At 42.7% G+C, this 15,388-nt stretch overlaps 1 protein-coding gene across 2 annotated transcripts in view; it reads left to right on the top strand.

Moving 5' to 3' along the window:
* Positions 1–15,388, top strand: part of EYA2 (EYA transcriptional coactivator and phosphatase 2) — a 150,692-nt gene that overhangs the window by 76,173 nt on the left and 59,131 nt on the right. For both annotated transcript variants that reach the window (XM_044986041.1, XM_044986042.1), the window contains one exon: positions 14,703–14,770. In XM_044986041.1, the coding sequence (XP_044841976.1) occupies positions 14,703–14,770 (68 nt within the window). The remainder of the gene's footprint in view (positions 1–14,702; positions 14,771–15,388) is intronic.

Raw genomic sequence — 15,388 nt, 5'->3', positions numbered from 1 at the left:
CACTATATTATCTGTACACTCAGTAAGATGCAATAAAAATGAAAATTCACTTCGCTTGATTCTTAATGCTTTAAAAATATCTACCCTCCTCTCCAAAAAAAACTAGAGGCCTTTCTGGAAGATATGCTTTAGTCAAACATCAGTTATTTGCCTCAGTAGAGGAGTAACTGGATGAAATTCCATGGCCTGTGTTATACCAGGTCAGTCTAGATCAGGGGTAGGCAACCTATGGCACGGGTGCCGAAGGCGGCACGCAAACTGATTTTCAGTGGCACTCACACTGCCCGGGTTCTGGCCACTGGTGGGGAGCTCTGCATTTTAATTTAATTTTAAACGAAGTTCCTTAAAAATTTTTAAAACCTTATTTACTTTACATACAACAATAGTTTCTTTCTATGTTATAGACTTATAGAAAGAGACCTTCTAAAAATGTTAAAATGTATGACCGGCACGTGAAGCCTTAAATTACAGTGAATAAATGAAGACTCAGCACACCACTTCTGAAAGGTTGCCGACCCCTGGTCTAGATGATCTGATGGTTCCTTCTGGCCTTAAAATTTGTGAAATTATGGAAAATTCTTTATTTAGCCTGCCAGCTGAGGAAGACAGTGGTGCGGAATGGGGACATGTTAGTTGAGTCTATATTCAATAGCTGGACTTGCTGAGCACAAGTCCTGCATGTTATCTGTGATGAGATTAATTAGGATCATTGTAGGCTTTGGGCAGTAGCAGTATTGAGAGATAAGAGGAACGAGCTGCTGGCTGAGCAGAAAGACCCATCCAAAACTAATTTCAACTGGAGGTTGCTGTTTGTGCATCTTAAGATGTAAGGTTCAGATTTTCAAAAGACAGACCTCTGTCTTTTTGCAGGCACAGTTTGGCCTGGAAAAATTGCACCAGCAGACTTAATAAGTATGCTATGGAATTGTGTGAAACTTCAAAAATTCTTGGAAAATACAAAACAAATATTGAATAAATTGTTGGAACAGAATGTGGATTCTTCATAAGAATGTAAGAACATAAGAACGGCCATACTGGGTCAGACCAAAGGTCCATCCAGCCCAGGGAGTGAACCTAACAGGTAATGATCATGTGATCTCTCTCCTACCATCCATCTCCACCCTCTGACAAACAGAGGCTAGGGACACCATTCCTTACCCATCCTAGCTAATAGCCATTAATGGACTTAACCTCCATTAATTTATCTAGTTCTCTTTTAAATCCTGTTATAGTCCTAGCCTTTACAATCTCCTCAGGCAAGGAGTTCTACAGGTTGACTGTGTGCTGTGTGAAGAACTTCCTTTTATTTGTTTTAAACCTGCTGCCCATTAATTTCATTTGGTGGCCTCTAGTTCTTATATTATGGGAACAAGTAAATAACTTTTCCTTATTCACTTTCTCCACATCACTCATGATTTTATATACCTCTATCATAGCCCCCCTTAGTCTCCTCTTTTCCAAGCTGAAAAGTCCGAGCCTCTTTAATCTCTCCTCATATGGGACCCGTTCCAAACCCCTAATCATTTTAGTTGCCCTTCTCTGAACCTTTTTTAATGCCAGTATATCTTTTTTGAGATGAGGAGACCACATCTGTATTCAAGATGTGGGCGTATCATGGATTTATATAAGGGCAATAAGATATTCTCTCTTATTCTCTATCCCTTTTTTAATGATTCCTAACATCGTGTTTGCTTTTTTGACTGCCGCTGCACACTGCATAGACGTCTTCAGAGAACTATCCACAATGACTCCAGATCTTTCCTGATTAGTTGTAGCTAAATTAGCCCCCATCATATTGTATGTACAATTGAGGTTATTTTTTCCAATGTGCATTACTTTACATTTATCCACATTAAATTTCATTTGCCATTTTGCTGCCCAATCACTTAGTTTTGTGAGATCTTTTTGAAGTTCTTCACAGTCTGCTTTGGTCTTAACTGTCTTGAGCAGTTTAGTATCGTCTGCAAACTTTGCCACCTCACTGTTTACCCCTTTTTCCAGATCAATTATGAATAAGTTGAATAGGGCTGGTCCTAGGACTGACCCTTGGGGAACACCACTAGTTACCCCTCTCCATTCTGAAAATTTACCATTTATTCCTACCCTTTGTTCCCTGTCTTTTAACCAGTTCTCAATCCATGAAAGGATCTTCCCTCTTATCCTGTATTTTTTTCTGTGACCAAGATGAATTGTGGCTATAAATTTTAGCATGTGGACTGTTCACTGATTTGCAAGCACAGATTGGGTCATCACCTGTTGCAAAAAGAAAGGCTTGGCTGAGGCTAGTCTGAAAATCTGGGATTTGGTGTACTAGAGCCTAACTGCTGTGTTGCTTATGGTGTCTCACAATGTAACACTCCTCGATAAGAATTTGGTTTATATATTACAAGGGAATGTAGTGTTTAAATTCTTTGTTTTCCAGGTAACTGTTAACAATAGACAATTATTAGAACAGGGATCTACACATGCAAAATAGTGTTGGCTTGACACATTGAAGTCCTGGATGTGTGAAGTCCAAGTTGGCACTCGATCCTCAGCACCTGTTCAATTTCTTCCTGTCAATAGTATGGGCAAAGGTTGGGAACCCACCTTACTTCTGAGTTTCCAGGCTCTTGTCAGTTTGTGTTATGCTCACCCTTTTATTTTCAGTTTTAAGATTTGATTTTAGTTGGCAAGTGCCATTAAAGGGTTGTCTGACTTACTTCCCCTCTGATCATCAGGACCCAGACAGCACAGGTTATTTAATTCTTCCCATCACAAAGCAGTTTCTAATACAGAGGAGACTGTTCGGAAGCCCCTACACCTGATTACAAGGAATGTTGACTGTGCCTACGCACCATAACCAATGAGTACTTTAGAAATGCAAATATAGTTAGAATTTCCCAGGATTTAGATTAAAAATGCAGTTAATTCATTGGACCAAAGCAATAGAATTCTGTATTGACCATCTATATTTACTCTTTCATATATATGCAGCTTTAAAATTAAAAAGAAATTGGAAGAATTCTAAGGTATATAGCACTTCAAAGATTTGTGCTGAGATTCCTTTCTATGAATCTATACTATTGTTTCTATTGCGATCTGAATTACAAACCAAATGATTTCATACACCCTAAAGGAAACAATACATCTTTGCTTCCAGAAGATCTTGGGTCTCAATTCCCCATCTCTAGTAAGCAATGGAATGATGTATAACTCATAAAAAGAAGGCCAGGAAAAAGGGCATATTTTTCTGAGGGCTAATAGAAATATATTTAATGCTAAGAGGTGAATACATACTTGAATCAGCTCACATCCGAAATTCATATTTCAGCTTGAAAATACATCAAACTACAGGATTTTAAGAGGTGTTACTCAATTTCCAAAATGTATTAATTTCTGGTAGCAGAATTAAATTACATAGATTATCTTGCACCTCTTGGGTCATTTGCCAAAAAAGAAAAAAAAAATTCAGAATATAGTGTCAATACCTGAATGGGGAATGGGCATCTAGTTTTGAAATTATCGATGATTCTATTTCATGTGCATTTGGTATCACAGTAGAAAATAGGGTTTAGTCCACACTTGCATCATTAACCCAATCTACAAGCACGTGGTACAAAGTGATGCAACAGAAGCAGAAGACGGAGTTGTAAACCATGAAACTCCGTAGCTCTGCAATCATTATGCATGAGGACTTTTGGTATTCCAAAGATCTTACTGCAAGTTCATCTGCAATCAGAATTCCTTCACGAAGTGTGCCTGACATTGACTAAGTTTACAGTGAGATTTAAGATGGGGGTGATAGTGCATGCTTTTGCGGGTGGGGGGGCATTGTTTTGTTGGGGGGTGTTGTTTTTTGCAACAGAGTATGTTGTATACCAAAAATAACTTAGTGGGAGGGAAGAAAGAGGAGAAAGATAAGGAAGCTTTTCTTGGTTACTCAACTTTATTCTAGGCTTGAATAGAATATTCTAAAAGTTACACAAGGTTAATTGAATACTTGACTGGGAACCCTAACAATGCTTTCATGAAAATATTTATCAAGTAAAGGGAATTTTAATATAGTCTAGATAAAATTATATACAAAGAACTACATTAAGAAACATTAAGGTTGCAAGGTCAAGTACTCAAATTAGAAAATGCCAGATTTACGGTGGTCTGTGTAATCTTAATTCTTCCCTCTTGTGCATTCGTCCGTTCTGTGCACTGAATGAGGCAGGGATCCTGTGGGGAAAAATGTGATCATGTGATTAAAGGCTGTCACAGTGCATCTGGACAAAGGGGTGCAACATGTGTTTGCACAGACAAGTAAATCTGCTATTTCCTAACTGTAAAATGCTACAACCAAATAATGTCCTTTTAGGTCTTTTTTTTTTTAAAGATAAAATAATGTAATTGTCTGAAGTGTTTTTTAAAGGAAAAAAGATAAAAACTAACTACATTATGTACAACTGTAACAAACCTTATTCCAATGCCATGATATATTTATCAGCAGCATTTGAACCCTGGAACGTCAGCACTGAAGCACAAACTGCTGCCACTTGACCTATAGGACTAACTACACTAGTTGATAGAGATAAGACTGTTATCCCAGAAGGAGGATGGCCCACTGGGTCCAAGTGCTGGGTCCAGGGATGGGAGAGCCAGTGCTCACTTTTTTCTCCTCCTTGCCCCCACAAATTAGGGGAACTGCTACTCCATGTGGTGCCCCCAAGGGGAAGGGGCTGTTGGGTCCAAGCTTGTGTTTGCAGGGCACCTGGCCAGGTTCCAGTCCCATGTGGTGCCCCCAGAAAATAGTGGACAACCTAAATATAGGGTTTGCTACCAGCTCCTGTATAACATTCATGTCTGTTATTCACCACATAAAGTTTAGATTGTGTAACTAGATATTAGTGCTGGCTGAAGGTGTCTGATAGAGAGCCCTTGAGACTGAGGTCTTCTCACCACAAGACAGGTACAGCACAGTTAGTGGCAATACAAGTTTATTTCATGTTGTCCTACTAATGTGCCACAAACTTGATCATGCAAGGGACCACTGCTAGGATGAAAGGGTTATTTAGTATTTGGTCCCTTTACTGAGATGTCCAACAAGAGGTTTTTCTGATGGTGGAGATTGTGATGTGGAATTGTACTGAATTCAGCTAAGTTTTTGTTGCAGCATTGTCTACTACTTGCTTAAAAAGTTTCCTTGTGATGTATTTTTAAAGAAAATGTAACTTTGTTTCCTATGGTACCTGCACCAGCAACCTATAAAGCTCGTTAGAGTGAACATTTTCTCACAAATAATATAGGGGACACTTTCCCAGCACCAGACTCCAGATAGTGAATGCAGGCAATCTAGGAACTTTCAAACTCTTAAAATGAATTGACTTATGTGGAGCAGGTCACCTATAAAAAGAAAAAGGAAGATAAAAGCCAAACCCTTACAGCAGTCTTGTTCATCATGCTTTACAGACATGGGTGAGTAATGAATTATGGGTCACAGACCCAAAGCAGCATAAGGAGGAGACTTTGGTCGAGAAACGTTGTACAAGGAAATATGTCCTAAATAGTCACCCAAGTGTCCAGCAAAAATCAGTCAGCCTAATAGAGATGGTTTCTAAGCCAAAGGTTGAACAAAATCGTAGTGGTAACCCCATGGGGATATTTTAAATTGGTGGTGTAAAACAGGGTATTCTACAGGAGGCATTTGTTAGTGCGAGATTCATTGTGTTTCTAAAAGAGCAGTATGCTTTAGCAGAAGCTACTGCAGTAAAATGCCACAGTGCTGTTGTGCAGAACCACTCTGTCCATATAGGCTTTTACAATGTGCTCTTCTCAGTAGTATCCAAGTCCTTCCAGATAGAAATACAGAGCAGGCTGTTTGGTGGAAGGGAACATTATGCTTAATGGCAAACAGTTGAGCAGTATGACACAGCGTACATATGGGCTGAGTTTATCTTCTCCTTTAGCAGGTCAGATACTCACTTGAAATAACTTCACAGCTGACAGCAGTGTAACATTTTATGAGATTCCTTGCCCAATAAATGCAGGCAGATGTCGTAGGATTTAGACTCTTACAAGGCACTGGAGTATTGTTGGTGGGAGGTAATTCTGACGGGTGCTTAACCTCTATCTAAAAAAGTATCAGCTTGGAGAAGGCAATATTTACTGCAGGAAATATTAGCTTGTCAGAGAGGTAAAATGCTGCAAAGAACCTTCTGAATGACCACCGAAGTCACCAGCCAGATGTTGGCCATAGAATGAAGTAATGCAAACACTACTGGGAGTTATACTGGTACTTTTCCTTGCATCACTGACTTGCCTACTGACTGTAGGAGCATTAGCTTTTTAATGTAAGTCTGAACAACATGTTGTGTATAAAACAGCACATGCCATGTTGTACAGGGTTATAAAACCCAGTGTATCACTATTGCAAGGGACATTTAATTTATTAGTATTAGGAGATTATGAAAAAAATCCTTTCAGAGATCTTTCATTGGAACTGATCATCTGTGAACTGAAAGAATCAGTGGATCATCATTTTGTTGTATCTTTTCAACCACTTCTGCAAGTTGTCACCACCATAACATCAGCCAACACTCAAGGCGGCCACAGGTAGTCTAGATACTGTGCATCCTTTGTGTGTTCCTGGACTCCTCACTGCTACTGTATACCAAAATAGTTAAGTCTGTGAAAAATGCCCTGTTCCACACTTACATCTGTTCAGACTTGGCCATCTACATTTTTGTGACGCTTGATTGTTTCAGTGCATTCAGTTCTGGAATGAAAACATGACCTAGAAAAAGCTCCTGTTAGTTCCGAGTGTAGCAGCTCACGTACTCACCAACAGAGCCCACTGAGAGAATATCTCCGTGGTGCTCTCCTCCCTACGCTGGTCCCCACATACTGTCAAGTTCAAGGGTATAGCCCTAATCTTCAGAACCGTCTGTGGGACTGCTCCACATTACCCAACAGGTCACCTCATTTGCCACAACTGTAGCATCCCATGACAACTACATTCCTCTGAAACAATGGAACTCTCAGCAGCATGAGTGAGCCTAGTAAGTGCAAAGACAGAGTTTTCTTGATAGTGCCTGGGTGGAACTTACTCCTGAAAACACTGAGAACAGCCATCAATCTTATTGCCAAACTTGCTTCATCATCCTTACTTTCCTGAGTGGAAAAGGGATGGAAAAAAACTACCATTAAGGAGATGGGACGGGGAAAGAAACTGAGAACTTTGTAACATCTAACACGTAGAATTTGTTAGGCATTCCAAAACTACCATGAGTGCAGTATAGAGAGATTGCATAAAAGATTGGGCAGTTTACTGTGGTCTTTGGATTTCAAGAAGCTATTGGAGGTAAGGAAGTGAGGAGTTAAGTACAGGAGAGAAGAATGGAGACATTTTATAAGTGGAGAAATCATAGAAAAATGAACAGTATTGCTGCTGGACTCAGGGGCGGCTCTAGGGATTTTGCCGCCCCAAGCATGGCAGGCAGGCTGCCTCCAGCGGTTTGCCTGCGGGAGGTCCTCCGAAGCCGTGGGACCAGCGGACCCTCCGCAGGCAAGCCGTCGGAGGCAGCCTGCCTGCCGCCCTCATGGTGCCGGCAGAGCGCCCCCCGCGGCTTGCCGCCCCAAGCATGCGCTTGGCGTGCTGGGGCCTGGAGCCGCCCCTGCAAGGACTGCATTTCTCTCCACAGGGATGCAGTGCAGGGCAGCTGGTTACTTGCATATTTTCCAAAGAGGACCAAAGCAGCAGAAGAGGTGTATAGGCAGGGCCCACTGACAGCCTGTCTGAAACCTTGTTGGGGCTCTCTTGAGGGGCAAAGGCCACAATTAACTTCTCAAAGCCTGTGGCTGAATCCATTAATGGCTGAAAGGGAGAGCTAAAGGACTACTACTGAAGGGCCTTACTTTTTTTTTTTTGCAAGTTCACGGCTGCCAAGTTTGGTGCAGATTCATATGGGACATTTTGTGCCTATTTATTTGCAAGCATGCAAATTACTCATTAAAATGTACATGTTTGTAAATGACCATAAACTTCAGCTTATGGTCATTGTGCTGTGTCCCAGATGATGGTGGGGGGAAGGACAAAACCTGGCAGCTGTGGCAAGTGCTGAAGCATATCGGGGCATTGGTGAGAGCTTTCAGAGGACAGGGGAGTACCATAGCGTCTGGGCTTGTGGTAATGTCCATGAGGGCTGGGGGATAGCTCTAGGGTAGTTAGGTTTGCGGGGGTAACTGGAGGGGGAAACTGGATTTGTGAGAGTCGGCAGGGCAGAGGGAGAAGAGACAAGCTCAGTGGCTGGGAGTAGAGATTGTGGGAGGGAGAAGCTGTGTATAGTTAAGTTTGGGGGGTTGTTCAGGGTGTCAGGGGAAGCTGGAAAGAGGTAGGTGGGGTTTGTGGGGATGTCTAGGGAGGCAGCTGGATGGCTGGGTGAGAATCTGGGGACAGCTGGGTTTGTGGGAGTGCCTGGGAAGATGGGGATAGCTGGGTGGAGTGGCTGGGGACTGGGTGGAATGTGGAACCTGTGTAAGGGGTCAAATTGGTGGCTGTGGGAGAGAGCCTGGGGCCAGTACTGGGTCCCCTTCGCCACCTGTCCCTGCCTCCACTTGCTGTTGCTGCCACTTGGCTTCCCTCCCAGCTGCTTTTTCCCCACTTATTTCTTATAAGGGGCATAGCAAGACAGAAGCCACTTGTGTGCCTGCTCAGCAGGTGCCACAGCAACCCCAACTGTAGACCATTTCTGCAGTCCAGCTGCACATGAGACACTGAGTCTGTGGGAATCCGTGGGGAGTTTTGCATGCGTGAGTGCCACAGGAGGTACAGGACACCTGGCAGGCCTGCAAGTTGCCCTGTCAGCTTGGGGCTTGAATGCTCAGCATGACAGCTTTTCCCCAGCAGTTACTTGCAGCCCTGATCTGGCTCAGGCACAAATGAAATTGTACCTGAACATGGCACACATTTTAAAAATCTATTTTAATTGAAGAAAAAAAAGCGTAGAGGAATAGCAAAGGGAATCCATTTACCGTGAGGGACAGGCTATAACATTAATAAACTCACTAAACTTTCACTTTGAGTGTTGCCCTTGTGCACTCTAGTGTATCTCTCTTCTCCCCATCACAAGAAAGTCTATGGCACTGGATCTACAGAGAGGGGTTTTTTACAGAGCATGCACAGCTGTTGTATGGTGTCTGCATTTGTGTTTGCTTGTGGTAGATGTACTCTGTGGGAACATTTACTGTACAGTATGTCTGAAGAACTGTTCTCTTCTAGAATCCAGATTGTTTTATTACCAGCTAAATGTTCTTTAAGCAACCTGTGAATGAGGGCATTGTGACATTTAGCAACTGATTTGATTGAACACAGATGTGAACTACACTCCATATGGAGAAGATGCCAAGGGAGAGATCCAGGTCTGTGTTTCTGATTTAAAAGTGGGGAGTTTGAATGCAAGCTGGGTGACACAGACCCAGCAAGGTAGATAAATGTTGCTTACTCACTCATCCATGGTACAGTAAATGTATCCATTAGGCGAGAGAGAATCTCTGAAAGGGAGAAGTACTGAATAAATGTGTACTTCATTATTTGTGTTTCAGTGTTATAGAATAGTAGTATTACTATTAGGAATGGCTGAGGATTTTAGTGTACAACATGATTTGCTGTATTACTCCCTTCCTCCACCATATAGCAATCCTAGACCTTAGTAAATCAGGTTCTGGAGGACTAAGGAGTCATGGGAAAGCTTTGATGTTTTAATACAAATTCTGGAAGTGCCTCCTCTTGGTATTTCCTATAGATGGGCTGGAGCTGTAGAGTTTGGCTTAAGTTTCATAGTGTCACAATTTGGGGGAGTTTGACTCCAGATTTTTTATTTGGGCCCATCTTGGTTACTTTCAAGTACACTATTAAAGATCAGCCAATTGCTGTTAGCTTACGGTTGGGCTATCGTGCCATCCATTAGGAGCATCTGAAAGCAATAGCCCTACACAACAGGGCAGCATGAGTTCAGAGATGAGAGAGCCCAGGCATTCTAAAAATGGGACACATCCCAAGGACTCCAGGGACCTCCCCTTTCTCCGTCTTTTCCCCCCCTCCCAACTTTTCAGAAGCTGCTCAAGCCCATCGCTGATTATCGAAGCACATCCTACCACCTGAGAAAGAGTTTGACATAAATGGACAGGTGACAGAAAACAACAGGAAGGGAAGGGAGGTGCTTGATAATGGCTTGGTGAAGGGGTGTAATTTGACAGTGGCACTATTGGAACTCGTTGAGAATTCTCCCCCCCCCCTTTCTTTTTTTGTGGAAAATGAAGTTTCCACAAAATCAAAACTGTCTGTGGCAAACTTTTGATTTTTATTGAACTTTTTCAGTTTTCAGTCAGGAAAAACTGAAACAAAATATTTGGGGTTGGGTCACCATTAGTCTGTGTTCTCCTGAACTGCTGCAGTGCCTTGTGCCCACTTCCCTTCGTCTCCTCACTAGGCTGGGCTCTCTGGCCAGACTCCATTTTCCATGATGCAGCACAACAGTTTAACCAGAAAGAAAACTATCAAAAAAAAATTATGGGACATGTTGTCTGGCCAGAGAGCCCGCCCATAGAGGAGAATGAGAGCAGGAGCCACTTGAACTACAACTCCCATGAGACACCGTGGCAGCTCAGAAGAACACAGAGTAATGTTGAACCAAGCTGAAATGCAATGTGTCTACATGTTTTTATCCAAATCTTTGAGAACTTTCCATTCCATAAATATTTTTATATTTCAAGTCTTTATTGTGAATCAGCGGAATGGAAATTTTGATTATTATTTTTTTGTTAGCACTAGTCACACCTGGCAATGCTCTTGTATCTGCTGATGGAACCTCTTTCTGCAGCCACAGTTGCAGGGTGTCAGGAGAAGGCCCTGCTCAGTGGGCATTTGCAGAGCACCCATTGGGTGCTTTACCCGTACAGTGTGATACACATGATAGGAGAGGGAGCAGGATGATTAACATGGGTCTAATTAAGACAATGATGCTCAAGAGTGTAGGAATGGAATACAGAACTAATTCACTGGTTCATATCCAGCCCACTGAGTGAAAGACATCACCCAGTGAAAATCTGTTAGCTGGCATATGTGCAATGAGATGTGTCTTGGTCCAGTTCCCAGTAGACAGGTGTCAATTCTGCCTCTCTCACAATTGGCAGTAACTGCCCTTGTTGGCAGTCTCAGCAAAGAGGCTGAGTATTTAATGGTCAATGGAGACTGAACTCCTTTCTCCAAGAGGTGGATGCTTCTAGTCACTGTGGGGACACATTGACAGAAGACAGTGAATGTATGTGGGAAGCATCCATTGCCTCTACCCTGCATTCATTTCTCCAGGTTTGTCAATCTAGCAACTTTCTGCCTTCCCTAAATTCACTGCAGGATAAAATTACAGCATTAGAAAGTATTTTTTTCTTTCAAGTTTTCCCTTTTAAAATTCCATGGGAAAAGGAGCAGCATTGTACACGTCTGGGAGAGAACTTGTTAAGTTACTTTTGTGTGCAGAATATTTTTGTGGTTTTGAGCATAGATTTCCTCAAAGAGACATTAACTCTCCAACACTTTTCTTTTTGCACTATGCTATTTTTGGAGTAGTTTAATCCATAGTGTAGAATCTGGTCTTGAATTTGATAGGAGGCTATGAAGCTCAACCCTCCCACACACTACTCCTGCAATCCCCCTCCACATACACACACAAACACACACTTTGGTTACACAGCAGGTGCAAAGTTCAATGCAAGTTCATTCCCATATTACATTTTGACTTTTACATAATTACCTCTAATCGTTTGGAAAACAGGAAGTACAGTATCATCTGCAAATACCACAGCAATAAACATGTTCTCATCACAATTTACACATAGCGCATGAGTCCCTCGAGCTAACTCATCCCCCTCTTGACAGCTTTAATAAAGGATGATGGATTGTTTTAAACTGACAGTTGAGGAAGATGAAAAATTCCCTCTTGTATTGTTTTGAGCTCTGGTGTACAAGAGCTGTTTTGTGTTCTGTGAAAGTTGTATTTGCCTGTAAGCATTGGGGCTCTATTACTCTCCTTCATACTCTGTTCAGTTACTCTGGGAAGCTATTCATCCTGTTTTTAGTATTAAGACACTTTTAAAAAAATGTGCAAAGAAGCAATGACAAAACTGAGCGTGGGATGAATGTCTAGCTGAGGGTGCTGTAGTACAGAAATGCTCTTCCAGGCTGCTACAGAAGGGCTGGCTTGACCATTTTGGGAGGGTGGGATTGGGCAGTGAGTTGCCATGTCCTCGAGAACCACTAGTAGCAGGTGAAATCTGCTCATGTTACACTTCCTCTTCTAATGCCACCAAGGCATGACTCTCTGCTTCACATCCTCAGCAGTGGACTTCAGTGAATATTGAAGCATTTACACAAACTGAGGATCTGGACCACCGAGTGTATCCAGGGACCCATGCAATTACTGGCACTGCTTGTTTGAAAACTAGGCCTGGCCTATTAATCTCTTAGGGTAGGTCCATACTTACCCGCCGGGTCAACGCGGAGAGTTCGACTTCTCGGAGTTCGAACTATCGCGTCTAATCTAGACGCGATAGTTCGAACTCCGAACGCGCTCCCGTCGACTCCTGAACTCCACCACCGCGAACGGCGGTGGCGGAGTCGACGGGGGAGCCGCGGAGTTCAATCCCGCGGTGTCTGGACAGGTAGGACATTCGAACTAAGGTAGTTCGACTTCAGCTACGCTATTTGCGTAGCTGAAGTCGCGTACCTTAGTTCGACACACCCCCCCCCCCCCGTAGTGTAGACCAGGCCTTAGATTTTGATTTACCCACTGACATTCTTTCTGCGTAGTGGTAGACCTGTTTCACCAGAAAACAAAAAAAGCTGTTAATAGCTGCAGGTTCTTTTTGATGTGTTTCTCGGGCATCCAAATCGTGTGTGTGTGTGCGTGTGTGTGTAATAATGTGGGATGGTCCCCAGATGAAGAAATGGCAGAGTCTGGCATTCTACAGGGGGCTGCACTGGAAGAAAACTTTAGCTCTTGATCAGCCCGTCCTCCCCTCCTCCTTCCACTTTTTTTCTGTAAGGCTTTTAAAGGCTACATGTGGCGACAAATTAGTTCTGGATGCAGATCCTCCTCCTTGTTTCTTTTTGGCATGAGATTTATTTCTCACTGCATGTGCTTTTGTGACTGCACTTGGCGGGCTGCAGTTTGTTCAGCTGTCCATTCCTCAGCTAATCTAGGGTCTTAAAATAAAAACAAACAAGCCAATCTTTGGAGAAGAAACACCACGTGAAGACATTGAGAGGCATTTGTTTACAACTTCTGGTTAGAGCTGCACTGGGCATAAAGATGCTAACAGTTTGAGAGAGAGAGCGAGCAATTCACATGGCACTAGCCAGAGTAAGACGCTCTTATGTGTATCTGCAATTAGGGTCCTCAGGTTCTAACCTAATAAAACAAAAGGGTGATTAAATGATGTCCAGCCAAGGACCAGTGACAAGCTGCCAGGAGCAAAATAACATCTAGCTTGCAGATCACAGCTGCCCTCATCACTAATATGAAGTGGAGGCTGCCACAGAGATAATGGGTCACAAAAGGTAATGCTTTCTGGAGGCTGGCTGGAGGTTTCCATCAAGATGGAGCACTATATGTTCTTTCTGTGTTAGACAGGAGGGTAGCTTACAAGCAGAATTGGGACCAGCTCTGGGAGCTAGCCCTGCTTCACAAATTAGGGGACGAACCACATGGTTCTGAGCTATTGTTGTACCACACAAACTGAAGGAAGAGGAGCTTTCAGGATGTGGTTCTCCAATCATTTGAAGAGAGAGCTCCTGAAGCTGAAACTTTGTAGACTGCAGTTAAAATAACAGTCTAGACATTTCCAGGGGGCAGAATCTAGGGGATGGGAAGCTTCAGGATATTCTGTTTCTGCACCACGCCCAATTCCCCCTCCTGTCCTCATGCTGAATTCTCAATCCTCCCCTTCTCCTTCCCCCCCTCCCATCGCCACACACAGATGCAGTAGTTCTCCCCCCGCCCCCCCCCCCCAGCAGCAGATGCAAATATCAACCAGAGGAAACTGCAAGAGTGATATGAGGCATCCATCCCTCTTCTTAATAACACCAGGACTAAGCAGGGCCAATGCTTCCAGTCACTGCTTGCCCAGGAACCTTGACAATGAAATTCTAACCCTGAAAAGAGGCATATAAGTCCAAATTTTCAAACTTCATGTGTACTTGGTTTACCAAGACATATATTTGTGGGGCACATGGCTTGCACCTGAAGTCTTTGTTTGTACAAACAACTAAGGTGATGTACAATTGCAGGTATTTATGTGGATGAAAAGATGTAAACTCTAGAGGCATAGTTTAGGGAGACATTTGGAAAGTTCTGTGCTGATGTATCTTGAAAAATAAAAATCATGTTACACATGGACCCATGTTGCAAGCTTGTTTTCAACCAAGTTTTCCAGCTTCAGCGTGCGGCTACTTCCTGGCTCCATTACATATTTTTAAAATGGATTTTGCAGTTACCTTTGAATTCAGCAGTGGCCCAGACCTTGGCAGTAGAAGCAATTCCCTAGCTTTCTTGACTTGCCACCTACTGTTTTGTAGGATAAATGCATTATTCCTACCGTTGTGTGACTGTCGATGTAAGCATATTCTGTTACATTGATTTTAGGAAATCTGTTATATGTAAATATGATATTATTTTTCACAGGCACATCAGGGATTTACCAAGGAGCCAACGGCCTGACCAATTCTGCAGGATTCAGCACTGTGCATCAGGTACAGCCTCAGTAGTTATTTACAATATCTCTTATTTTAAAGACTTAGAGATCTTCCAGGTCAGAGAGACTGCCACTATTTTCACATGTATTTAAGGAGGCTAATAGTCTATGTAGTCACAGACACCATCTATATCCATGGATACCTGACCTGGTGATTGACCTAACATCTGGCCTTTTTTGTTTTAAATAAATGGATACATATATGCACAGCAATGGCTCGGCAGGGATCTTTGCAACAGAGCCCTGCCAAAACTGTATCTCTCACTGCTGGCGTTCTCTGACCTGGGCAGTAATTGGGTTGCAATGTTGAAAGCATTTCAGAATTCTTATGGGGAGCCCATGGTATCATATGATAGGTTTCTTAAAAGTAGTGTCTTTCCATCATCTATAGAGAGCTCCCCCTTTGCACCCTTTCCTCTGGTCTCTTGGCTTTAGGTAATAAATATGAATAAATAATCTGAAAGTGTCATACACAGACCCTGGTGAATAGTGAGCTATCTGAGCCATCTGAACTCTTCCTTATTTGAGTGTCCACCTGTCTGTGAGCTTCACACTTTGCATTTGTTGGCACCTCATATATATATATATATATATATATAGTGTGTGTGTGTGTGTG

This window comes from Mauremys mutica, chromosome 13 (assembly GCF_020497125.1).
Source record: "Mauremys mutica isolate MM-2020 ecotype Southern chromosome 13, ASM2049712v1, whole genome shotgun sequence".
NCBI classification, from domain to species: domain Eukaryota; kingdom Metazoa; phylum Chordata; order Testudines; family Geoemydidae; genus Mauremys; species Mauremys mutica.
Note: the sequence above shows the minus strand (reverse complement) of the source record. Positions and strands in the feature narration are given on the sequence as shown.